Source organism: Egretta garzetta, unplaced genomic scaffold (genome assembly GCF_000687185.1).
Source record: "Egretta garzetta isolate BGI_Z169 unplaced genomic scaffold, ASM68718v1 scaffold108, whole genome shotgun sequence".
In the NCBI taxonomy this organism is placed as follows: Eukaryota; Metazoa; Chordata; class Aves; order Pelecaniformes; family Ardeidae; genus Egretta; species Egretta garzetta.
Genome location: NW_009260614.1, coordinates 4,571,483 through 4,597,157, shown reverse-complemented (window position 1 = coordinate 4,597,157; position 25,675 = coordinate 4,571,483). Strand labels below are relative to the sequence as shown.

The 25,675-nt window shown below is 42.4% G+C and overlaps 1 protein-coding gene across 1 annotated transcript in view; it reads left to right on the top strand.

Moving 5' to 3' along the window:
* Positions 1 to 25,675, top strand: part of SPNS2 (sphingolipid transporter 2) — a 110,193-nt gene that overhangs the window by 43,857 nt on the left and 40,661 nt on the right. The window contains exons 3-7 of the mRNA XM_035900620.1: positions 12,655 to 12,806; positions 14,977 to 15,043; positions 17,668 to 17,810; positions 18,987 to 19,139; positions 20,739 to 20,928. Coding sequence (XP_035756513.1) covers positions 12,655 to 12,806; positions 14,977 to 15,043; positions 17,668 to 17,810; positions 18,987 to 19,139; positions 20,739 to 20,928 — 705 coding nt within the window. The remainder of the gene's footprint in view (positions 1 to 12,654; positions 12,807 to 14,976; positions 15,044 to 17,667; positions 17,811 to 18,986; positions 19,140 to 20,738; positions 20,929 to 25,675) is intronic.

Genomic DNA, 25,675 nt, shown 5'->3' with positions numbered 1-25,675 from the left:
CCCAAACTGCAGGGTTGGTGTAGACCAGCTCTTGAGGTAAACACCTGGTTCTTATCAAAAAACTGTCCTTTGTAAGGAGCCACAAATCTTTCTACATCAGTTAGTTCTCATTCCTTCTAGTCTGGCAACCTTGGCAAACCATTATTATCTTTTTGCTTCATCCCCTCCCGATTCTTCCCGTCCTTGAAAAGGGTTCTAAATTCACTAAGTAACTATACTACAGACTTTAAGAAGAACAAAAAAATCTAAGCTAGACACTACTGACTTTAACAAAGCAACCGCAAGCTAGACAAAGCTAATTTTAGCAAAGTAACAGCAAACTAGACATTATTAATTTTAGCAAAGTAACAGCAAGCTAGACAATAAGGCCCAAATCTTATGCATGTAAACTGTTCTACATTTGGGGTCTTTTTGACCCTTAGGGTATCATTAGGAGGCCTGGAAACAAATCTAAACTTTGTATTAGCCGGGTGTCCTGGTTTTGGCTGGAATAGGGTTAATTTTCTTCCTAGTAGCTGGCATAGCCTTGTGTTTTGGATTTAGTATGAGAAGAATGTTGGTAACACACTGATGGTTTAGTTGTTGCTAAGCAGGGCTTACACCAGTCAAGGACTTTTTCAGCTTCCCACAGGCACAGGAAGCTGGGAGGGGGCACAGCACTGGCCCAAGGGCTATTCCATACCGTAAGACGTCAAGCTCTATATGTAAACTGGGGGGACAGCGATTGCTGCTTGGGGATGGGCTGGGCACTGGTCAGTGGGTGGTAACAATTGCATTGTCCATCACTTGTTTTGTATATTCTGTATATTCTCTTACTATTATTATTATTATTTATTATTATTATTATTGTTATTATTCTTTTCCTCTGCTGTTTTATTAAACTGTCTTTATCTCAACCCACGGGTTTTACTTTTTTCCTGATTCCCTCCCCATCCCACCAAGGCGGGGGGAGCAGGCGAGTGGCTGTGTGGTGTTTGGCTGCCTGCCGGGTTAAACCACAACACAGGGCCTTGGTGGTTCTTGAAGGTTGCACATACTGTCCTGAAAAACAGGATGCAGGAGAGGGGGAAAGTGTTATTCAGCCTCTTTGGCTTGTGTTCAGATGCAAAAGTATGGATTTGGGCCTTTCTTTGGTTGAGCTCTTGGTTGCCTGCTGATACAAAAGCATCAGTAGGGAGTGTAAGTGCTTCTTCACTGGCACACACAATCTGTGTCCCCCTGGGTCATGCGTAAAGGCTGAAAAAAGGACCATTGTGTTCTGAGTAATGTGCAAATAGTGTGAAGATGGGAAATGTCTTATACTACTAGGTGCTAAATTAGTCTTTTGAAGTGCTGACATTTCTTTTAAATGGATAAAGTTCACATGCTACACAAAACACTGCATTTGCAATTCAGATAACATTGAATTAGACTACTAATCTCAAACCCATGTAATAGATTTTGAGCAGGAAATCCCTGGGAATGGTGCTGATCATCGTGTCTGAAAACATGATTGACGAAGCCTCATGAGAAAATAGTGACAAAACATGCAAATGCATTTAATATAGTTAAATAGGCTTGTCATTTTGTCAAATAGGCTGGCTGGAGAGAATGAAATGAAGCTACAGCATGACAAAACCTTGCCAATTAATAATGCTTCAACTGGCAATACAACAACTGTTCCAAGACGGTCATGAATAAGAAGGAGCTGCTAGGTAGCAGGAATTGGTAGATGCATTGGTTTCTCTATGGATATCTGATGCTGGAAATGAGACATCTCCTAGATGCAGGCCAAACACAGTACTCGGGTGCTTCTGGATCGTGACTGAGTCAGCAAGCCAGAGAAGCGTGAAAACGGAGAGCAGGAAGAAAAAGATTTCAGAGTTCGGAATGATTCGGATGGCTTTTCAGCAAAGTTGCCTAAAAGGTCTGACCTGACCTGCTGGTGTACTTAAATTTTTAGCATATGCAAAGTAAAATATGCCAAGGATCAGCGGAACCAACAGAATAGGTAAAGTTGCTGGGACTTTGTGGTAATTTCATTTGAACCTTGAGGCATTCCATTAAAATGTGTCCTCTCAAAACTTGTTTTACCCTTGCAAATGCATCCAGTTAGGGCAAAACATTCACGCCTGGGTGTCGTGGTCAGCTGGCTGATGCTTTTTTCAAAGGGTGCTGAGGAATCGTAGTTTCTGCTGTTGTCTTAGGGATAGGAACATGGGGTTGTGCTCTTCAAGAATGAACCCTGTCTGTTGGATTTGACTAAATTTCGATTTAAGAATTGGTCCAAACCAAAGAGTGTTTGAGCCAAGACAGCCCATCGGGTTGGTGTGGTTGGATCTCACACATTTCTGTAGACATCATTGAAGGTGGAGATGTTGTTAGTGTTACGTATCACTGCCTGTAACTCTTTGTTCTGAAAAAGCTGGTATCTGTTTATAGCTGGGTTGCTTGGATTCCGTCTTTGCTTGTGACTCATCTGTAGCTGGAACCCAGCAGCCTGCAAATATTCTTTTGTTTCATGTATGCCAGGTCATATTCCAACTATCAGTATCTGAAAACTTGCGTGTGTCAAGAACCTTGCATTGTTTCCACAATGGAATGGTTTTGGAAGATACATGTTGGCCGAGCTGCATGTAATGGTTTTGTAACACGGATAAATGACCACTATTTCAGCCATGTGAAATGCTAGGGTCTCCTCTGTGTCTTACACTGGAGCCACAAGGATGAAAAGAAGTGCTTTAACTCAGTATTCTAGCAGGCACTGGTGACATGGGGCTCTTTATGATCCCTGTGATTTATTTGAAAACACACTTTTTTTCTTTACAGTCTATTTTATAAGTAGCTATGCACGTAGCACTCCACCAGTTGGTGTTCTGGTGAATAAGCAAGCTAATCTGTTACATTCCTTCCAATTACATTCCAGCCCCCTGTCATTAATGCAATATTAATGACCAAGAGACTAAATTGAGAAGAACATAAATCCCAGCATTTGAGTATCATGTAATATTTTCACCACAGGCAGGTCAATCAGATTAAAAGCCCTTCAATTACTATGCCGAAACACTGCTTTGTCTTAACTGAGGCTATTGTCAGGACCCAGTGGTGCTGCTTCATCACCCAGCGTCTTGTTAATTACATTACCTAATTGGATGGAGAATGGGAATAATTGGGCTTACTCTTTTTTTATCCTTTTTTTTTTTTTTTTTTTTTTTTTTTTTTTTTTTTTTTTTTGGTGCTATCCAAACATTACTGAAAAATAATAGAAAAATAGTCTCTCAGGACTGCCACAGGTTTGAAGGGAGGGCAGTGATGGGAACTTGGATTTCAGACACTGCAATTTTAATGTTGAAAGAGAATTTCACATTCCAAATTTGCAAGTAGCTAAGAAAATCTTGGCCCTGATTTTTGTACCTGAGCAGCACGCAGCAACTCCCTGCTGACTCTGGGAAACGCTGTGGGAGTCTTGCTACTTCCAGGGTGGTTTTGTTTTTTCTCCAGGGTGCTTAATTAGATGCTTCACTTTAGAGCCTATTTGTAGGTATCCAGTTGTTAAATACTTTAGTTGCTGATTGAAGGGTGTGATGAGTGAAAAAGGAGTATCTTACAGTCTTTATTGGTTATTTTTATACACTAAATAATAATATAAATCTCATAAAATGAGGACACTTTAATCAGCCAGAATCTTAGGTACATTTCCAAATAAAACTTTCCACATTCAATTAAGTGTGCCTGAACAGGTCACCTGGGAGAACTAAAGCCATTAGCAAATACTAGAGAGAATCAGAGGAAAGGTGAGTGGACTTTGCTTCATCTCCCTTGCTCATTTCTATATTTAAATGTGTATTTTGTTCTCTTTCAACTTGCTGTAGTCTCTCTTCTCCTCCTTGTGGGTCTCTGAATACCAGCTGAATTTTCCCAAAAGGGAATTGTTCAAAGGTGAGGTGCTTAGAGCTGAGAATTAGTAAGACACTTAATGCATCCAAAATGAGCTGAAGTTTTGAAGTGTTTAATATAGCATGGATGGATGCTGTAGAAGAATCAGAACTGCTTTAGAAGCTATAGAATAAGTCCACCCTAATTGCAAAGGGTTTATATGTTGACCCTTGAGCAAATGACTAATGAAGTGTACTAAGATTTCAGTAACTCAGTAGCTTGCTGTTAAATCTTGACATGGTGTACTGATCTCATCTGTAACATGCTTATAACCTCTACCCAGCACATAATAAGCATGTGTGATTAAACCAAATGTGAATGTGTGAATAAATTGAGTGACTACTTGAAAGAAGGCCTGGGGCATTTTCACTTCAATATTAGTGAGCTGTCCTTCAGAGTTCAGGGGCAGACCTTTGGGTAAGAGAAGCATCCTTCATTGGACACAAACGCTTAAACTTGCATATGTCCCGTGCCCAAGCAGGCTTCAGGGAAACAAACCTGTTTAGGGTGAACGCAACAGAGACGCAGTAGATGAGATGGTGTCTGCTCTGTGGATTTAACTGAGATGTTGAATAGCTTACCTTTGTCGAAGTGGCATCCTCACTCTAGAACTGTGCTTCTACCCCTGTAGTGCTTCCTCAGTGTGTATCAGTACCTGTGAGGAGGCAGTAAATATGGAGCCAGACTCTTCTCAGTGGTGTCCAATGAAAAGATGAGGCAATGGGCACAAACTAAAATACAGCAAATTCCATTTAAACCTAAGAAGAAACATTTTTACTGTGAGGGTGGTCAAACTCTGGAACAGGTTGTCCACCGAGATTGTGGCTTCTCCATCCTTGGAGATACTCAAAACTCAACTGGACATGGTGTTGAGCAACCTGTGGTAGTTGATCCCACTTTGAGCAGGGAACTAGACTATCTCCAGAGTTCCCTTCCAATCTCAACTGTTCTCTGATTCTGACACTTGCATGCAAAGGAGAAGAGCAGTTTGAACATGGTGATGAAAGATGGGTTTGGCATCACGAGTTGAATTTGAAGGGAGGAAACTCTAGAACTCAAATCCAGTGGTGACAGAAGTTATGGGAAATGTGTGCAAGTAACTTAAAAGGCACTTGTGATTGTAAAGAGATGGGAAGTGAAAAGTAGTTATAAGTAAGGACATGCACAATGAGGGAAGAAAAGAGGAGTCTAAACCCAATCACATCCCCACAGTGGGCCAAATGGCAAAAGAACCAGCAACTGCAGTGAATCTCCTGCAGGCTACCCTGCCGGCATGACTCTTGTCTGATAAAGGAAAAACATCTTGCTGGAGGTGAGAAGGGTAATTTATAGTTATGTTTATCAGACAGGTACCTGTAGCATGAACCTCTAAGTGCGCTTGTATCTCTACAGAAAACAGATAAAATACTGATAGCTCACAGCATTGCATCAGAGCTGATAACTCATCAACCTGTCGCCAACCAGACTCCACACAAGCATGTACCTAGCTAGTTGCTATCTGTGCCACCCAGAGATTAAACATCATCAACTCCTTTTGCTTGTAGGATATCCTGAAAACAATGCTTACTGAACCTGTTAATGGGGGAGAAAAGTACCGACCAACAAAACATCACAGTAAACAGTTCTGCCCCCATGTCCTTTTTTGTTTTGGTCTCTATGCTGGCAATCGCCATGAGGGATTAGTTAAGATTACTTGTAGATACTCATCTTCCTTTGTTACTGCACAAAGGTCTCCCAAACAATAAGATACCAAAAGGCCAAATTATGGCATGAATATTCAGTTACTTAAAAGTCTGGGCTGGACTTGACAGGAAGAAATATTCTTCAGGATTGGCACGGAACAGTTCAGCAGTACTAAATATGTAACCCCTCTCTAGCTCTTTACAATAGTTATTCTTTCATTGAAGCAGAGTTAGAACCATTCATGTTTGAGAAAGTAGGGCGTGTGACTTTGTGGTCCACATCTAGATTTGGCACACCATTCCTAACGAGCATGTGGACCGAGGGCTTGTCTCCACCAATGGAAGCCAGGTGCCTTGGTTGTCTGTGTTCAAAATTTGTAAAGCTTTAGGGGTGCAGAGTGATGGAAGATGTATTTATGCTTATCTATTCTGCTGTAGCCTTTGTCATCCATCCAGACACAGAATGGAATTTAAAACATGAACATCATCATTTAATATCATCTTGTCTTTCATGATATGTCAGTGTCCCTGTTTGGCTTGGAAACTTTCAGGTTCTTAAAGGTGACCCCACACTGGGAGGCCTAAGAGAAATGGAGTGGTTAGTGTTTAAGCAAATGTGTCACCTGCATTTGTAATGTGATTCCATTGCTCAGCTCTTCTAATGACTCTCAGCTAATGAGCTGGAGTTTGAACTGTGAGTTTACAGGAGCCCATACTCTTAGTCACAACACCGATACTCAGAAGCGTGTTCCTGGTTTGGTTTGCATCATGGTTAATGGTGCATCTTTGCCATACCTGTGGTGAAGGGTGTGATGTGGCATCTCTACCCACTTAGATCCCTGCAAAGTACTGATACGGCTGGGAAGACTTAATGGAGTGCAAGACAAAGTGGTGTTTGCCTGGCCAGAAAACACACGTTCTGCTCAGGAAAGGCAAGTGCTTGCATGTGAGTGCAGCTGTCAAAAGGGACCCCTGTCGTGCAGCCCTTGAATATACATGTGAGCCCTGTGGGTTTGACTCTGGCAGCTGACTCCTGCGGTATTTCAGATTTACCTATCTTCAGCTGATCTAACTGATCACTTGTAACTGCTGTGGTACCCTGGATGTTATCACTGCAAGACCCTGCCAGCTGTAGAATAACAAGAGTGTAACTGCAATACAGTTCAACTGAGTTTGCTCTAGAAACTCAGGCAAATTAAATCAATCCCAATGCTTTCTCCTTAGTTCGTTGTCATTCCACACACATGTATTTTAGGCCCCACAAGGGGCAATCCTAGCTGCCTGGTGGCATGGATGGTTTTCCTTATGCATGTTGTTTTTCCACGGATGCAAACCCTGATTCTATGTCCTTGTTTGTTGCATAGTGTTTGTATAATGAAAGAAGGAAAATATGGCAAACCTCAGCAGTTCAAATATGGAATTTCATGGTGCTGAGCCCTCTTTTACAGAAGCTAAATGTAGAAACTGTACAAGGTTAACTCAGTATCCTCATATAGGAAAGGGTGCAGTTGCTGTAGCTGTATCCTTATTTTACACCAGCAACATCAGTTCAAAGCACGGCTTGTGCTGGTGCTGTGCATCCATACTAGTAATCCATACTGGGTTAGCTGTGTCTGTGTGATTTCATCGGTCCGCATGTCCCTCATCTGAAAGGACCATGTATTCAGCTTGTTTTATGAGACCCTTACAAGCTACCCCACATTCAAATGCAAATACTTAATAGCCAAAGCTTAAGGATCATATGATTCGTTAGACAGCAAATCTGGTGGTTCAGAGTTGTACACATATTTGGCAGATTATAGGTTTATCACTGACAGCTAATCTTTGAGAGAACCATGGCTTAATTCCTTTTGTTAACTAATTAAAAAAAGAGAAAGAAGTTTAAAGCTGTAATTAGACCTATTAAAACATGTATTACTCACTCAATGGCCTATACAACTCGGATAAATGTGTAATTAGGAGGTTTGTCCAAACATGATTAAAGCTAGTCACGTGTCCTAGGCCATCAAACATTTATGTGTGCATGAGATTGAGAGTAAAGTCTGTATAAAAATGTGAATATAAACCATGTCATGCTTTGCAGAGAAAATACATGAACTATCTTTTGGCATGTTATAAATAGTTAATTCTAATAATGAAAGCTTTTTTCAGATGAAAATTCTGAAAGGATTCTGTCAGGCCTATAGCTTCTGGTGGGATAGTGTCACTGGCAACGGTAATCAGCCCAGGTCCATCTGTCCCCATGGTCCATCGCTGCTGTTGCCTGTGGTTTGCTGATAGTGCAAGAAGTTCAGAGTTTAGTAGGTTGCACAGTCCTAGTAGCGATTGGTGCATTCGCTGAGGCATAAGCATCCCTTCCAAAACTCCTGTCTATCTTGGGGGATTGGGTTTTCTTTTTTGTTTGGGTTTGTTAGTCTTCAAATTACAAAGTAGTAAAGTCTTCAGCTTTAGAACTAGGGTGTATTTTTCCTTCCATAGAGTTAAGAGATGGGAAGAAGAGAGCACTGACCTTTTCTACCTGGCGTAGGCATGTGTGAGTGTTTTCTCTGTGCGCTGCTTTCTGGTGATGGCATCTCTTGAAGCGAAATTCCCAGCAAGACCGTGGGGGTTCTGGATCTCTGTCACCCACCATTCTTTCCATACATTGATGGTTTATTGTATACTGGAATCTTCCCGGGCTTGTGTCTCATCGGCCCCTTTGTGGCATGTGCAAGTTGGAGGAAGGGCCTCAGAGCACCTTCGCATCCTAAATTGCCCCCAGAGCTCATAGGAGTCACATTGTATGGTTCAGGTCTTCCTGTGATAACCCCTCTCCAGGTGTCCACATCCAAGCTGGTACCTAGGAGCTCTGCTGCAGCACAGCTCTTATCACCCTCTACAACTGAAAGGAAGGGGTAGTTGGGGGGGGTCGGTCTCGTCTCCCAGGTAACAGGTGATAGGACGAGGGAAAATGGCCTCAAGTTGTGCCACAGGCAGGTTTAGGTTGGACATTATGAAAAATTTCTTCACTGAAAGGGCTGTCAAGGACTGGAACGGGCTGCCCAGGGAAGTGGCTGAGTCCCCATCCCTGGAGGTATTTAAAAGCCGGGCAGACGAGGTGCTTAGGGAGGGGGTTTAGTGGTGGGATGGCAGGGTTAGGGTAATGGTTGGGCTTGATGATCTTAAAGGTCTTTTCCAACCTAAACAATTCTATGATTCAGGCTGAAGCACAGGCAGGAGGGGGATTTCTGTCACTTGAAGAAAACCATTGCATCTCTAACAAACCAGGAGATGTTGGCAGGTCTCATGGAGGTGCAGACATCTCTGACGTGACTGCTAACCAAAATTAAAGACATAAATAAATTGTTTGCTGTAATAGCTCTTTGTTTCAAAAAAAACTTCAGTTGCAAGCACCGACCCAGAGAAAAAGTCACTGAAGTATTGAGGTTGCTGGGTTTAACCTATGGAAAAGGAATAAGCTCAGGTGCTGAAAGCTGACTCAGGTATTTTCAATTTTCCTGCCAGAGTGAGAACTATTTGCACAGACGAACAAATTACAGAAGAGTTCCAAAGTAATGTAGAAAGGAATAAGCTTTTTAAATATATATCAATTTCTGCTTGGGGAACAGTGAAATTCAGTTAAAAGTCTTAACTGCCTGTACTGCTTTTAAGCACAGATAACGTAGAGAAGAATTTGGCTGGTGTCAGCCCTTTTTGTCTCACTAAGCTGCTGAGAATCCTGGGGCAGGACAGAGAGGAAAAAGCACTTGGGGGAAAATCTAGTGCAGAGGAAATGGGAGAAATGTCCTGCTACAGCTGTGGAGGAGAACGGTGCTTCCTCTGCCTGGGTAATAGCTGGCTTTCCCATTTGTTTATGTTGGTTGTCATGTTCCCATACACTCTGAGAGGGAGAGGGATGTGCATATGGGTGTATGTATCTATAACTGCACACACAAAAAATAGTGGTTGCCTATATTGCGTACATGGTGGTTTGGGGACCAGTTTCTAAGTATGTGGTTCATGGTATGTCTGTGGTCCAAATGAGTAGCAGCATAAGAATTTTGGGGTTGTTTTGTTGTATGTGTTGTTTTCTTCCTATATAAAAAATGAGAAGATGAGGCCTCTCTCGGAAAGGACCACTTTTTGTCTCGGGGAGCTACCCAGCCGTCCCTCTTCAGAGATGACAAAACCATAAGTTTTGACTGACTGGTTAGAGATGGCAGATTGAGGGTTCTAGCTTACTGTAACAAATTCCTGCATAATTTTATTGTATACTGTCCTGGTTTTGGCTGGGATAGAGTTAATTTTCTTCACAGTAGCTGGCATGGTGCTGTATTTTGGATTTAGTGCTAGTTCCAATAGGATGCATGCTAGCCAAAGATCCAGAAGAGATCTTCCAGCAGGATAAGAAGAGGCATTAGCTCTTTAATCCTCGATACAGAGCTCCAAAACCAGGCACAACATAGAACTGACTATAAATAATTCCCTATTATTGTTTGGTTTAGATTTTTGTATTTAGTTGTTACACCTAAATAGCTGCATTGTCCTAAATATGTATGCTCTCAGAAGGGCAATACCATTCATGTCTTTATGTAGATTATGCTTCTGTGAGACTGCTTTTGTTGCCAACTGAAGTCGGAATCTCACAACTTAAATTTGGATACCGCTGCTTCGGAGAATATAGTTTAAATATTAAACATATATTTGGAGTGTGTAAGGATGGGATAAGCCAAGGAGGAGGATTCGAGGAGGAACTGGGGGAGAAGAATGAACATGATACTTGTTGCAGATGATTTCATTGTACTGAGACTCTGATTCAGTGGTATTGATGGAACCGAGTCACTCTCTACCACAATAGGAAAACTTTATACAGATTTCCTGCTTTACACAAGGATTGTAAGAGGAACATGGTAACAGCATTATTTGGAGGAAATTCCTGTCTGGTGCATTCACTGGGAGTGATACCGGCCAGTGAGCACAAACTTGTGTCATTTTTATGGAAGTATTTCAAATTTGAGGAACATCCGGTGCATTTGCAAATTTGTCATTCTACAGGTGTAACTAGCACTGTCTGTGCACTCATTCCAGGTCTGGCAGATGACTAATTTGCCTGCCACCCTCTCTGTGACCCAGATCTGAACCTCTTAAGAAACCAAAGTCAGCCTCCAGTTCCCCCGCTTTCTAATTCTACATGACTAAGTCATTCAGCATCTTATAAATACTGTTGCTCATTCCAAATACATTGGTTACCTGTGCACCAGTCATTGCCAGCATATTGCTGCAGTGGTGTAGTTTAGCATTGGATAACTGGCATAAATTAAATCATTTGAGTCACAGTGTGGCCCTTTCTGCTTACATCCACATGTGTCTGTTACGTATGTGCAGCTTATGGGAGATACACGAATAATTGCAGCACTGCAAATGCCCCGCCAGCAAACAAGGAACTCATACATACTCAGGAAATAGGTATTGTTGCAGAATTTATGTCAAAATAAGAGGAAGTGAAGAATGCGCCAAAGTATTTGCTTTGTGTGACTATGGGAATCCTCAAGAAATTCTTTCCAACCAGAGGATTACAGTGAGGAAAATAATGCAAACGTGTCAGCGGTAGATTTTTGTCTGCTGATGGGTATATTAATGACTGAGGCATGTGTCTGGGTGTCTGCATGGCATTTTCTGTATTTGTGAATGGGAGCCCTGTATTCCGGCTTAGCTTTGCTGTAAGGCGCACAGTCAGTCCCTTCACTGTCACTCAGCTTTTTCCCATCTGAAGAAGGGGAATTGGGAATCACTCATTGTTCTCAAAGCACTTTCATGTTTAAGGATGTATCGTAATCCCTGCTGTTCTTGTCACAAATGATCTCTAGAATAATAACAGTAAATCAAGGATTTGTAGAGGTTTGTAGAAATAGATTTCCCTGTGCTTACAGTTTTCTACAATTAACTTTAATTTCTGCATGTGCAATTACTTCTGGGTGTAGCTCAGGCTGCTTGGATGTCTGAGAACTTGATTGGGCTCATGTATCACATATTTAGGTATCAAAATATTGTGCCTTATTGCACCTAGAAAACTGCAAGTGTCATGGAAGAGGTCAGCTTGAAAATCAGGTCCTTGCAGTTCACAAAAGTGTTGGCTGGAACAGGGAAATGGGCCATGAAGAAAATTTTGTTAGATGAACAATTCCTTTTTGTCCATTTTCGGCTGCATTGTGCTGAACGTGAAGTCCATCTCCTTGTTCTGTTGGATTGCCCTTTGCTTGGAAGAGCACGTAGCTCTGGGCAGCTTAATGCCTTTTGCAACCTGTGCTGCTGCCTTGTCTGGCTCTGAATCTTTCACCCGGTGGTGCTACTTACTGAGCACGCCGATGTCCACAGTAAAGCTCAAGTCTTATCTCTTCGTAACTGTGTGAATCTCAGCTCAGATCGTAACCTGAGGTTTGTCAGAAGTGTTCAGTGTTGGCTTTACTCTGCCGCCCTGCTGCGAGGGGGAGATTTATGCTTTTTTCCACGGCAGTGGAGTGAGAGAGAGGTGCTCAGCACCTTTGAAAAACTTCCCTTATTCAGTAGCTTCTAATCAAGGAAAAAAGCGTAAGTTTGGGGGATTGCAGGTTCAATTCTTCCACAGCTTTGAAGAGCCTTTAGGATTTCCCTTGGTGTGCTGGGGAGGATGAGGTTGTGCTTGGCAGGTTTTGCTTTTTCTGGACCCCGGAGCCTCCCCAAACCTTCCTCTGTCAGTGAAGGTTGCTGGCACGTGGGCTTAAGAAGAGTGAGCTACATCCTGGGAATAAACCAGGTCTTCTGCCTCTATCAGAAATATTTTCTTTAGTGTCACTGGGTAAATGTGTATTATTACTACTTTTCTTTCATCCCTATAAATCTTCACAAAAATATAGTCGCTTTCCTCCCCAGCAAGAGACAAATTAAAAGTCTGAGGTTTTAAAAATTAAATGCATATAAGGGGGTCACTTTCCAGTCACATGGGTTTCTGTTTCCCTATTTGTGCCGCTTTCACTGTTGCCCATCCTGAATTCCAAATGATGAGGGGAGACCTGCTAACATGTGTTCTTTCTTTTCTCAGTATTTCTGGCTTCTTGTGCTCTCACGCGGTTTGGTTGGCATCGGTGAAGCAAGTTACTCCACTATTGCACCAACCATCATAGGAGACCTTTTCACCAAAAACACAAGGACCCTTATGCTGTCCGTTTTCTATTTTGCAATTCCTCTTGGCAGGTAAGTGACATAACACTTCTTTCATCTGGTTTTGGCTTTTCTCTTAAAGTAAGTTGACACAGATCTTAAGTGCTAATAGTTCTTCTGTCTTTGGTTGGAATGGTTTAGACAGGAAAATATTGTGAGCAGTGACTAATTAGTTGCAGGAATTGGATTCTTTTTCTAGCACTGTTACTGGTTCATGTGTGACTTTTGGGAATTAGTGGGAAGGATTTTCTTTTTTTTACAGCAATGGGGAGGAAATAGAATCAAAATATTTTAGCTGACTTTTTTTTAGCACTATTAAATTAAACTATCATTTTGAATAATGTTATACTGGTTTTCTGAATCGTTGCTTTGACTCATTTGAGGTCTAGGCCTTCTTTAGCCAATGTCTTTCATGTTACTGTGAAATCAAGATCTCCTAATACACTGGGCTGAGTTTTCAGAAGTGAGCAAATGGGTATTTGCTTCTGTGTGACAGTCTAGATATCAGAGGTTTCAAGAGGAGAATGCTATACAGCACACACAATTTGAAATTCGGACTTGTAAAAATATTTTTAGTTCAAGCTCAAATTCTGCCCAACCTTGAATTTGGCCAGTCTGACTAAGTTTGGAAAAGGCAGCTAAGCCAATCTGAGATGACTTGGTAGCTGCAATAGCAGTGGCCAGTCCGTTTTAGTGCCACTGAAATGGCAATTAGGAGAAATAGTGAAGTCTAGCGTAGACAAGGCTGAAGAGAGAAACTGTAATGATTGCGCACAATCAGTCTTAACACAGAGCAGCAGAGGACAGCAAGCCCATAGGTGACAGACTCAGATTTGGAGTAGTTGCTTCCTCTGGTGCTTTCTTTGAGTTGAGTTCCCTTATCAGCCCAACGCAGTATCTGATTGTTGGGACAGGAGGGAATCTCTGGGTTTATTTATTTATTTTTTTTATAAATAATGGCTGACCCTCTATTGTGAGGTTGTAGGCAGGGTGGGCTCACATAGTTCGCATACCGATTCCCAGAGCTGGACAACATCCTGTGCAAAAATGGCATCATGGGTTCATTTCCAGCAGGGAAAACATGGGCAGCAGTTTATTTCCCGCCCCCAACTCAGGGAAAAACTTCTGCTTTAGGGTGGTGCATTTTACACGTTAGTGCACTCATTCCTGAGATAAAAATCACAAACATCCATTTGTCTTGAGGAAAAAGAGATAGCCAAGTCCTTAACTGGGGGAAAGAATATTTTCCCAAGAGGGCCAAGGATGCCAAGTATTTATGTAGAGAATTCAGTGAACTATGGCTAGCAAGAAATGACAAATACTCATTCTGTTGAGCCTGATTCTGGGACTTAATTCTCTCAATATCCAGCAGAGGTTTAGATCCATGGTTTGATTTAGGGGCCTGTCTGTGTAAAAAGCCCAGTTTGGGGTGATTATAGATGACAACCTCCAAAGCTTAGCTGACTGTTCAATAAAGGCATGTGATGGCCGACAGCAACTTTTAGTCAAGGCAATCTCAGCAACAAATGCAGCAGTTTGAAAAAAAGAAATTTGCATCCATTCAGTTCACTCTGAGAGAAGCATGGCTATGTTCACCTTTGTTTAGTCTCTTTTGAGCCACCTTCTGCTACCATAGCGTAATTCTTAGCATGTAGTCGAAGGTCCTGATGCTGCTTTCACTTCAGAGGGGATTTCCAAGCTTCAGGTCTGATGTTCTCCCATCAGACTGTCTTGCATATTCTTCTTTGGTTTTTTGTAAGCTTATGGAAAATGGTCTCGTCATGAGTAGTTAGAACCAAGTACAATTACATGGCAAGAAAAAATTTAATGACAGAATGCAGTGTGTCCTTGAAGGGCACTACTTAACTGAGAGCTTGAACATAAAATTGTTAAATACTCGTATTATTGCACAGAAAGGCCTCATGTAGAAATTGAGTTGAGGCTTTGTTTCCATCCACTGTAGATTGAAAGGTCACCTATAAACTTGAGATCAGTGTCTGAATTTCCATTGGATTTGCGCGTTTTTAGATCAAGAGTGCTGGGAAGAGTTACATATTAGCCACCATCAGCTTCATCCCCTGTGTTTCTTCTGCAGGAGAAGAGAGCCTAGGACACACAACTGATTGTGACTTTTTCTTTTAATCTTTGTTTAAGAACAGCTGTGACTGTGGTTCTCTGACTCTGATCTTTGTATTTCTTGCAGTGGCTTGGGATACATCACTGGGTCAAGCGTGAAGCAGGTTGCTGGAGACTGGCACTGGGCGTTGAGGGTAAGCTACTACTAATAACATCGTAATAGCAGTTGCATCGGTTGGTCAGTGTTAGGAAGAGTTCTATTATGCAATTTCTCAACCTGTTGTTATATATAGAAAGTAAAGGATTGGAAATTGCATTCATGGATATTAAGTGCATAATAGAAGCATTTTCTAAGCAAATGCGAAAGGTATGTGGTTTTGGCTCATTGTCCTTGTTTTTTTGCCTGCCTGGCAGCAAGAATGTTCCAATCACTTTACTATCAGTCAACCATGATTTCTTGATGGGGATGGGAAGACGAGGCATTGGCCTTAAATCAACTCCACGGTCTTTTCAGTCCCCTGCTGTCAAGAAACTCTGAGAATGGCTTCCTGCTTTGAGGAAAAAACACTTTGTTCCAGTTTCCGCTTGTTTTTCTGCCCCGAGACAGTCGGTTTCCTTCTATTTTAACCTCTTGGGACCTTGACAAATGTGTTGAAAAGATAATACGCTCCAATCACATACGCGCAAACAGATCCTGCACACAAAGATGTCTTGAAAGAGCTGAGAGGAAGCGGCCCAGCAGAAGTGTTTTCTGACCTTTGGCAGCCTGGGTGGCATGAGCCCCTGTGAGGTGCATTCTCTGGCTCTGGCACTTCATGAAGACAATGAATCTCACGAAGCTCAGGCCAACACCATTTATAACAGCAGGTGATGAAATTCATGGGTTCCCATCTCAAGCAAATGTGCCCTTCTGGGACACAGGCCATTCCCTCCCTGTCCAGTAAGGGTATGCTAAGCCAGGAAAATCACCGTGGACAGTTCATCTGCAGCTAGGAGAGTGGAGAGTAGCTTCCAGCTGTGAACCTGAAATGAAAAGTTTAATAGCCTGCAGCTTCACACCAAGAGGATGCTACCTCATTCAGTAGCAGAAAAGCTTTAAGGGTAAGATTAACTTTTCAGCAGAGGCCAGCATAAGGAATAAGAAACACCAAAGCCCCTCCTCCTGGTTACTGGGTTTTAATGAGGTTGATACGTTGGAGCGCTCTTGTGTTTCTGTCTGTAAAACCCAAATGATTCATTTGTGCAAAGAAATCCTCACTAGCATCTTTCTCTTCAGATGAAGTCTCCATACTTATCCCGAGATATCCAGGCTATCTGCAAGATTGTACCCCTTATGAGGTTGTGATTTCCACTGTAAATGACACATTGATGCATGATTCCCTGACCGAGCAAAATGGTGGGGAATCTGACAAGCTGCCCACTTCTGTGGTGGTCGCTTTGGACAGCATTGCTTAGTTTTTGTAGTCAAAGAGCTCACGTTGAAAGCTTCCAGACATCAGCGTAAAGCAGCCTCTGTCCCTGTGGCAATTACTGTGCTCTTGTAAGATGTACAAGATTCCCCTGGGTGATGCTTCCCTCTGTGGTCTCCTGTGGTCGCCAAATCTGGAGGAGACCAGGAATAATCTGTACTTCAATAGGCTGCAGAAGGCAGGAGGGCTTTTTGGCAAGTGGCAGCTTTGTCTCTGGATCTAGCAGTAATGTCAGTGTTTCATTGTAATATTACTGAGTATCGATGGATATTGTCCTGTTGGGGGATTAAGTCTTTAGATAAAAATCAAAGAGACTTTAAATTATATGGCCCTAAAAAATCCCAGCATTGCATTTTTTTTTTTTACCAGTGCTGTGTCTTGTTTTCAGCTGTAATAAGGATACTATATGAGGCTTCATCTATCCCCGAATGAGGGATTTTCCTGACTTTCCAGTTCTGAAATATTTTTATCTTCCCTTCCTGAAGAAGAATTCTGGGTTTGTCATCTTTAGGTGTGAAACTCTGCTCTATGTGTAAAGGCCATTCTCAGGTTATTATTGGAAGCACTTTTCTTTTTTTTGGAACAGGAATTTATTTTTAAAATGGCATTTATAGAAGAGATGATAGGTCAGTGAAAATCCGTGTTCCTGCTTTCGTAATGGAGCTATTTTCCATTCTGACAATGGTGGCATTTCAGTGTCAAAACAAGAATCATGCAAAACACTGTGGGATCTTTGTATTTTTGTCTAGTGATTGGGAGAAAGGATTGGAAGCAGGTAAACCTAACCCTTGAATGTGTTGTTTTCCTACCTTCTAGCCTGAATTTTCAATGTTTCTTGGTCTGCTGTACGCTGAGGTAATCTGAGGAAGCTGCTTGAACATAGGGAGCCATTTCAGGTTAGCTGGAAGAGGGATGCATGTCAAGCAAGGATTTTCAAAGCCAGTGTGTTCCTGACATTCAGAAGTCTTTCACCTGGCCTCATTGCCTTTAAAAGGCTTCTGCACTCTCCCAGAAGCTAGTTGGTCTCTTAGCCCAGCTGGGAGTAGGCTTCCAAAGAGTTAAACATCACTGAAGAACCGTATTTAGATGAATCTTGGTACTTTAATAACACAAAGAAATGGCCTGCCTTAATCAGAGTATTCTCAAAGCTGCTTGCTTCCAGAGTGAGATAAGAGAGTCCAGGGAATGACAGGGAGGAAGGAAAGGAGCACATGCCTCTGTGTGCTTAGATTCTGGCTGGCTGTAAAGAATCGAGCCGCTGAAACAAAACTAACATAATCTGCTTCCTACGGACTAGTCAAAGCAAGCCCTGCTGACTCCTGTGCTGATTCCCTGTTCCTTTCTTGCAGGTTTCTCCACTCCTGGGAATGATAACAGGAACCCTCATTTTGGTGTTTGTACCTGCTGCTAAAAGAGGAAATGTTGAACAACTTGGGGGACAGCTGAAGGCTCGGACCTCGTGGCTGAGAGACATGAAAGCACTGATTAGAAAGTAAGAGCGCTAGAGTAAAAAGCATGGTTTGCCTCTAATGCTTAATTGGAACATCCAAGGGCCTGTACTTCTTAGCACTGTGAGACTGGAGTGTGACAACATGCAGGGAGTTGCAGGAAGGTCTGTGGACCTAGGAAAGAAAACCACAGTTACATTTTCACAAGGTATCGATGCGCTGACAGTGATGGATTCCAACTTTTGCTCCAGCCTTTCCAAGATTGAGATCTAAGAGGGAGTCTGCTTTGTTTGGCTCATACTTCAGACAAATCAAGGCTTTTGAAGTGTCGAAATTGCTGTGTTCCTGTTTTAATTGTTGTGCCGCTGTTGTTCAGACGCTTATATCCCTTTTTTTCCTTGAAAGAGCTATTCTGCTGAGGGGAAAAAGACAGTTAAATGCCAGAGCCATTTAAGAGGAGAAAATACACAAAAGCTTGCAAGTTTAAATATATATGTTTATACAACCACATGTGAGTGAATGCACGAGCACTGAATGTGCTTGGGTGCTTGTATACGTGCGTAAAAGATCACATGCTCACGAGTGTTTAAACAGAAGCCCGTGCTTCCAGGAAGCTTGCCTGTGAATGTGCAAATACTTGCACTTGTGTATTCAATGTTACATCAGAATTCTAATGGGAAACTTGTGGTGTCCTTCATTTTTAGAACTGCTGGCTAGAATGCCTTCCTGGTATTGCCATCCAGTAGCAAAGGACTGTCAGAAGTGATGATGGTTACTTTATCGATATTTCTACATTAATTCGTTAGTTTGTCCAAGTAGTAATTATATGGTGGCATGGGTGGGGAGGGAGAAGTGAAACTGGCAATGCAGGTAAACAGATGATTTTACAGTGAAAGCCCTGTAATTCACACATCGTGTCTTAGGGACTAAGTACCGATTGTTTCCTGAAACGGTCCCATGAAAAATGGCCTCTTTGAAGCAGCTCTGAAGACTTAAGTACATTATTATCAATGGAGCATCACAGATGAAGAAATATTCCATGCCTCTTATTCTCCATTGCTTTTTACCTTGTTTTATCTCTGCCCCTTAGCAAAGGGAGGTCGCTAGTACAGGGGAACACTGTGTTTTGTCACTGAAGCACCAGCTCCTGTCCTGGGGTTTCTGCTCTTTCACTTTTCCCACTAAACCTTCTCTTGGTTTTGCCTCATGCGTCTCCACAGCCGCAGCTATGTCTTCTCATCGTTGGCCACTTCAGCTGTCTCCTTTGCCACAGGGGCACTTGGCATGTGGATCCCTCTCTACCTTCACAGAGCACAGGTTGTGCAGAAGACAGCAGAGACCTGCAGCTCACAGCTCTGCAGCACCAAAGATAGGTGAGATTCATACTCAGCTGCTTTAAAGAGAGGGAAAAGGGGGTGGGGGCTTATTTACCAGAGGAAACAGGCAAGTCCCATGGAATCAAGTTACTAGAATGTCTGTAATTTCCTCTAGGTCTTTGCAACAATGATAGGAAATGCTGGGATTGTAAACTAGGTTTTATTTCTCTTCTTTTCTTCATTGCATGAAGTCAAACCAAGGGAGAAGCAATGACCTCATCTCTGCCTTAGTTCCTGGGTTATAGGGCAGAAGTAGAAAAGAGACTGCTGTCTTTGCATTAGAAGACGTTTGGAGAGTTGAGAGTTTGGTTTCTTAAGACCCACGCTGTTTTCTGTGATAGCAGCAGAATCACCTGGCAGGCTGGGTAGCCGCAGTAGTGGCTGTAATTCAGGGGTCCCCTAAAGGCTGCGGGGACTGACCCTGAAGACTTTTGTTTCTGTGTGAGGGAGAACTCTGTGTTTCATTGCTCTGTACACAACTGTGTATGCTGAATTTTCCTGAAATATGGTGCAGAGATCTGGGATGCTTTGGTCTGGATTGCTTGATGTTAAATGTCCCAGTTATGTAATATTGCTTGCAGCACGTAAGCTATGAAAAGTAGTTCATTGTTTTGTGCTTCACTACGATGACACAAAACATAAAATGCTAAAAAGCATTTCTGCAGGTGAATAAAAGAGAGGAAAAACTGCCTTTTGTCAGCTCTTTTGCTTTTCAGCTTGTGAGGGGAAAACAACATTCAGAAAACCTTCCTGCTCTAGCTGACACAATCCCTTCTCAAGTAAACTACTTAGTGGTTTGGAGTACCACCAAGTAGAGCGCCCAGTGGGCAGTCTCAGTCTGTTCTGCAAAAACACAGTGAGCAGAAAATACAACTCCAGTCAGACTGTCCATCTTTTGTTTACAGAGAGAAGTTTTCCACTCCTTGATGACACCTATATTTTGAGCTGCCCTGGAGCTACTGTAATGTAGTTGTCAAAGACTCTGTAATGCCAGTCCTGCACATATGATAAGAAGAATCCTTGACAGCTCCTGGCTCTTTAAATTTAAGTTAACACATTTCAAATGTGTAACATAACAGCAAAATAATCTAGTCAGGCTTCTTTGAAGTGGTCTGAAAGAAGTTAGAAAGTCAAAGTATGTTGAAAGTCACTGGTATTTATACTCTTGTTAGGTTTCCTTTCCCTTAAGCTTTTTGGTGCCTATTCTGTCCATGATTTCCCCTTACGTAATCCATGTGCAGGTTACTACTTAGTTTTGTGCATACATAAGTAGCTGTACAATGCACTCAACAAGAAGCTCGGTTCTGCACAACAAAGTGGTATGAGCCCTTTGCACCTCTCTGCATGTTGATCAATGCCTGTGTACAAGGCTGAATTTCATATGCTGTGTTTTTCTTCATTGTAGGGGAAGAGTGCTAAAATCACAAGCACTCAGCAGGGGAGCTCATTCGTTTTATTTTAAATTTGCAAAGCCGATGTGCAGATTTCCATTAGTCCATTTACCCTAATAATTTGTTCAAAGACCATGCCCATTTTTGGGAAAAACTAAAGAAAAAAACCCAACCTGTCTCTTTTTTTTCTTTTTTCTTTTAATAGCTTGATCTTTGGAGCAATCACGTGCTTCACTGGTTTCCTGGGTGTAATCACAGGGGCTGGTGCAACCAAATGGTGCCGGTTAAAAACCCAGCGAGCTGATCCTCTTGTCTGTGCTGTTGGCATGCTAGGATCAGCCATCTTCATCTGTCTGATCTTCGTTGCTGCCAAGAGCAGCATTGTGGGAGCCTATGTAAGTATAATCCTTTGCATATGTCAGTCTTGCTCTTACTCTCTCTACCAAGCTCCTTAGAAGACCGTGTGCATTGTTCCCTGCAGGAAGCCTGAGGTGTTGGTCTTGCTTTTTCCCTTCTGAATGTCCTTCACTTTGCCCCTTGGCATTTTGGCACTATCTAGATGTGCCTGAAGGGAAAATTATATCTCAGCTGCTTATCTCCTCTCGCTAACTGCCATCAGAATTGAGAGCTGGGGATTTACCACACGCATGGAAACCCACAGTTCCCTGCCTTTGGGTTGTTCTACCTATCACTCTTGCCTAATGTTTTGGTACAGGAAAATTGGCCAATTCCCTTACTATAAGGCTATTGTAGCTGCAGTGGTACCAAATTATAATTACAGTATAATTTGTCCATGGGTATGCTTTTGGCTGCCTATAAGTACCATTAATTTCCATAACTGGGTAGCTTGCTGCTGACCAATATTAATTACCATGTAATTTCAATTTGTTGTTATCTGTATTAGCGTATCACCTGAAAGTCCTAGTCATAGCCCAGGAACCTACAATACTTGATGCTGCACAAATGCAGATTAAAATCTGGCCCTCCCAAAGTGTTTATAATTGAAGTATATAAGAAGACATCAGATAGATCCAGACAAATAGAAAGGAAAAACTCAAGTATAATAATCCAGCCTCAGGCTAGACTCTTGCTTTCAGGAGAGAGCAGAAATCCAGTACGCTGAAGAGGTCCCGGGTTCCCTTTTAATGGAATAGAAAGAAGCCTGGGAACTGGGGGAAATTTTCTGAAGGGAAAGCATGAGATGGTTGGAGTAGTCAGATAATTCCTGAGAGCCCACCCTGAGCTTCCCCACTGCAGTGCACGTTCCACCCAGCAAGGAGAATTCATTTACAATTACCCAATTGACCAATCTACTGGGGTTCCTTGTTTCTCTTTCTAGCACTAGCCTAGCCATGGTTATTTTCTGAGTATTTCAATAGCTGCCATCATTATGGGGAAGCATAAGAAGAAAGAGTGAAAGTTTAAAAACATTAAGACAGAAGGAAGAATGCCTGCTCTGGCTATTTGGAAAGTGTCAGAAGGAGATTCAGTCCTCTGTTTTTGTGGCATGGTCTAGAATTAACCTGATCAACAGAAAAATTATCACCTCAGACAACCTGTAAGAGAGGGTGTTACTGGTTGGCCAAGCATTAACCCTCCTTCCATCATCAGCTGTCTCCGAGTGAAGAGATCTGTCACATCCCTCTGCCTGTCCCTCCCTTCCACCTCCTTGTGCAGCCAGCCCTGTGATTTTCTCCCTTCTCAGACCTGATGACAGACGTGATCATTTGTGGTGTGTAGTCTCTTTATGCAGAAAGTCCTCCCTTTCTAAGCTGGAAATACTGTTTTCAAAAATTTTGCAACAAAAGGTGGTTATTGGTCTCATCGTCATCTTTTTTTCTTATTTTTTTTTTTTTTTAAATAGCCATGCGACTATTCTGCATTGTGTAAATACATAAACATAGATGGTATTATTTAATGAATATTAGAAACAATTTATTTTATTATGCATGAGCTGTAAATCTAATAGAATCTCAGAATCATCGAATGTTTGGGGTTGGAAGGGACCCCTAGAGGTCACGTAGTCCAACCCCCCTGCAGGGAGCAGGGACACCGCTAACTAGATCAGGTTGCTCACAGCCCCGTCCAACCTGGCCTGGAATGTTCCCAGGGATGGGGCCTCCACTGCCTCTCTGGGCAACCCGTTCCAGTGTTTCACCACCCTCATTGTAAAGAATTTCTTCCTTATATCCAGTTTAAACCTATCCTGGTTTAGTTTAAAACCATTACGCCTTGTCCTGTCACAGCTGTCCCTACTAAAAAGATTGTCCCCACCTTTCCTATATGCTCCCTTTAAGTACTGAAAGGCCGCAGTCAGGTCTCCCTGCAGCCTTCTCTAGGCTGAACAAGCCCAACTCTCTCAGCCTGTCCTCATAGGAGAGGTGCTCCAGCCCTCGGATCATTTTTGTAGCCCTCCTCTGGACCCGCTCCAAGCAGAGTCAATGATTTGCAGAGGAAGTTACATCTGCATATGAAGGGGGTATGAGGAATATAAGCCTGTTTGCTGATGCTGCTAGGCTGATGCATACATTTGTTGCAGTTAACGCTGCCTCCCCGTAGCCCTAAATGTGCTTTCTCTGCTGCTGAAAACCTGATGCATAGAAAGCAGATAAGAGTCTAGTTATTGTGCTGAGTGGGGAATCGGAGATCTGAACTCTTTTTAACAGATTCTACACATGACAGTGGGAAAGCTGGTTAACTTTGGTTAAAATCTTGAATGAAGATTCTTAACTGACAAAGGGTCAGGGTAGCTTAGATCATTAATGTTTGTAAATCACATGGAGTTAGAATATCTTGTGGCCAAGCTATCCACTATAAATTAATATAAACAGAAAACAATGACACACCTCCTGCTGCTGTTGCTGTTTAGTGTTACAGGTGCTAACCCCACTGAGCGAACAGGTCTGTGCTGGAGCTACCAGTGTCTCATAATAAGATATTGTCATGGTGGTGCTCTGTATCAGTTGAATTGACTTTTCAAGGCAAGTTTCAAGTGCAAGCCCTTGTTTTTCCATGCCGTTCAATGCTATTGCAGTCTTACAGACTTCTCAGAGTGTTTCATGCCTTTGTATTTCCCTAGACCTGTCTTGCAAGGTTGCGTAGTGTAGCACTTTCTCATACTGTCTGGTTTAAGTCTCATTGGTCCAAAATGAAGGAGAGACTGTTCTCTGACTCTGGAGTTGCAACACCTAGATATCGTGGACAGCATGATGGACAAGGTCACCTTCTGTATCTCAGAATCCATGATAGTAGCTTGTTCTGGGAAGAATGCAGTAAAATTTATGGGTGGATTTTCTCATCTCTGATAGCTTCCTTGACGGCTGTGCCCTTGCTCTCATCCTGAAAGAGCATCCTTGAATTCTATATGACCGTGAAGGGCAAGAGAAACATTCTGGTCTGTGCCCCAGCATGGTGGTCTTTCCAGACCTTCTGTACTGTGACTGTCCTTAGATTTCTGTCATTGATCACACCATGCTAAAATTGAAGGGTTACTGGTTTTGGACCCCTCATTGGCTCAGAGCCTTAAAATTGTCACTTCCAAGCAATTAGATGGGTTCCCATGAGATGGTGTTCTCTCACACTGAGCTACGATGGCCACCAGATCACCATCTCCCTCCCTGCTCTAGTTAACAGTTGAGAGTTTTTAATTTCAACTGATACTGGCATCAGCATAAATGAAGCGTTCAGCACTCCAGCAAGAATCAGCAGAGCCCTTGCTTTTTAATTTCTGGGCTTATGGGGTTTTGTTTTTTTGGAAAAGACCCGTATATCCTTTGGCATGATCACCTTGTCCCTTACAGGCTGTCGACTGTCTGCTCTCTTCCTCCCCTGAACATGCATACTTTTTCTCCCTTGCTCAGTCCTGTCTTGCAGGTGGCTTTGGTCCCTGAGGGCAGCTGCTATTCCAGTTCTGTAGCAGCCACTCCTCCCTGGAGCAGGTAGACAGACTTCTTTTTTCCATCCAGTCTTTTCATACTAAGCCAGTAAATTATTGGCAGTGGCAGAAGTGGCTGGAAAGGTGGAATAAAACAGCATTCTGTATGGCTTAGCTGCCCAGACACTTGAATTTCTGTCTTTTACTATGTTGCTTGGCTGTGTAGTCCAATCAGTTCTTAATCTGTGTTCCTTGCAGAATGTGGATTTGCTCCTTAAAACAGCAATCTGCATATCTTTAGGTCTTACTCTTTCTGAAATATGTACTGTTCAAAATGTTGGTTTTCCAACTTGTCTCTTGAAACCCCTTAGCTGTATGGCATCATTGTATCACACTACTCAGGCATTTCAGTAGCAGATTTTAGACTAGTTCAAATTTCCGAATGACTGGAGAGAGATGCTTTGCTTTGCCTTTCTTTTGACGCTGTTCCAAGTTCCTGTTGTACCTCAATTTCAACATCTATTTCAATTCCTCAAAGACATTTTATGATCTTGCAGAAACAGGAACTCCCAGGGTAAAACCTTGCCATAGAGCTTTTACAGCATCTCAGGCTCAACTCCAGGGACTGTCTGTTGACATGGTGACTTACCTGCTTCCGAGGCATCGATATTGCCCAACACTGAGATGGAGTTAGAGTCGCTTCAAATTCAAGAGTACATGTGGGAGTCTTGACCACCATTTCAAAGAGAAATACAGATAATGAATATGTAGACAGATATGTACTTTGCAAATAGTCGCAGAAGGAGTTTATAACCTGCTTAGATCTTGCTGTGAGAGCTGCTGGTGTGACCACTCTACTGCTCCACTTATCATTTTGGGGAATTGAAATTTGCTAACCAATCACATGAACAGGAGACTTGAGGGGAACAGAACTTCTGTTGGCTCATCACCAATGAGCAACTGGACACCAAATGGAGATGGTGAGATACTATACAACACGGCTGGATTCAGAAGAGGATCTATCTCTAGAGCTGAAATCTCAGTGTAAAATCGGGCTTTGAAAAGTGTGTGAGGAGCCAAAACTGTGAGCGTTTCAGGAGCTATTGATCTGTTCTGGAGGCTGCCCTATTTGCAGTATACATCCCTAGAGTCTCTCTCCAGCAGAAATGCCACATATCCTTATATGCTCTTTGCAGTGGATGAACTCATTTTTATAAATCCCCATTAGCAGCTGAAGGACAGACTTTTTTTAATGTCAGTATCTTTTG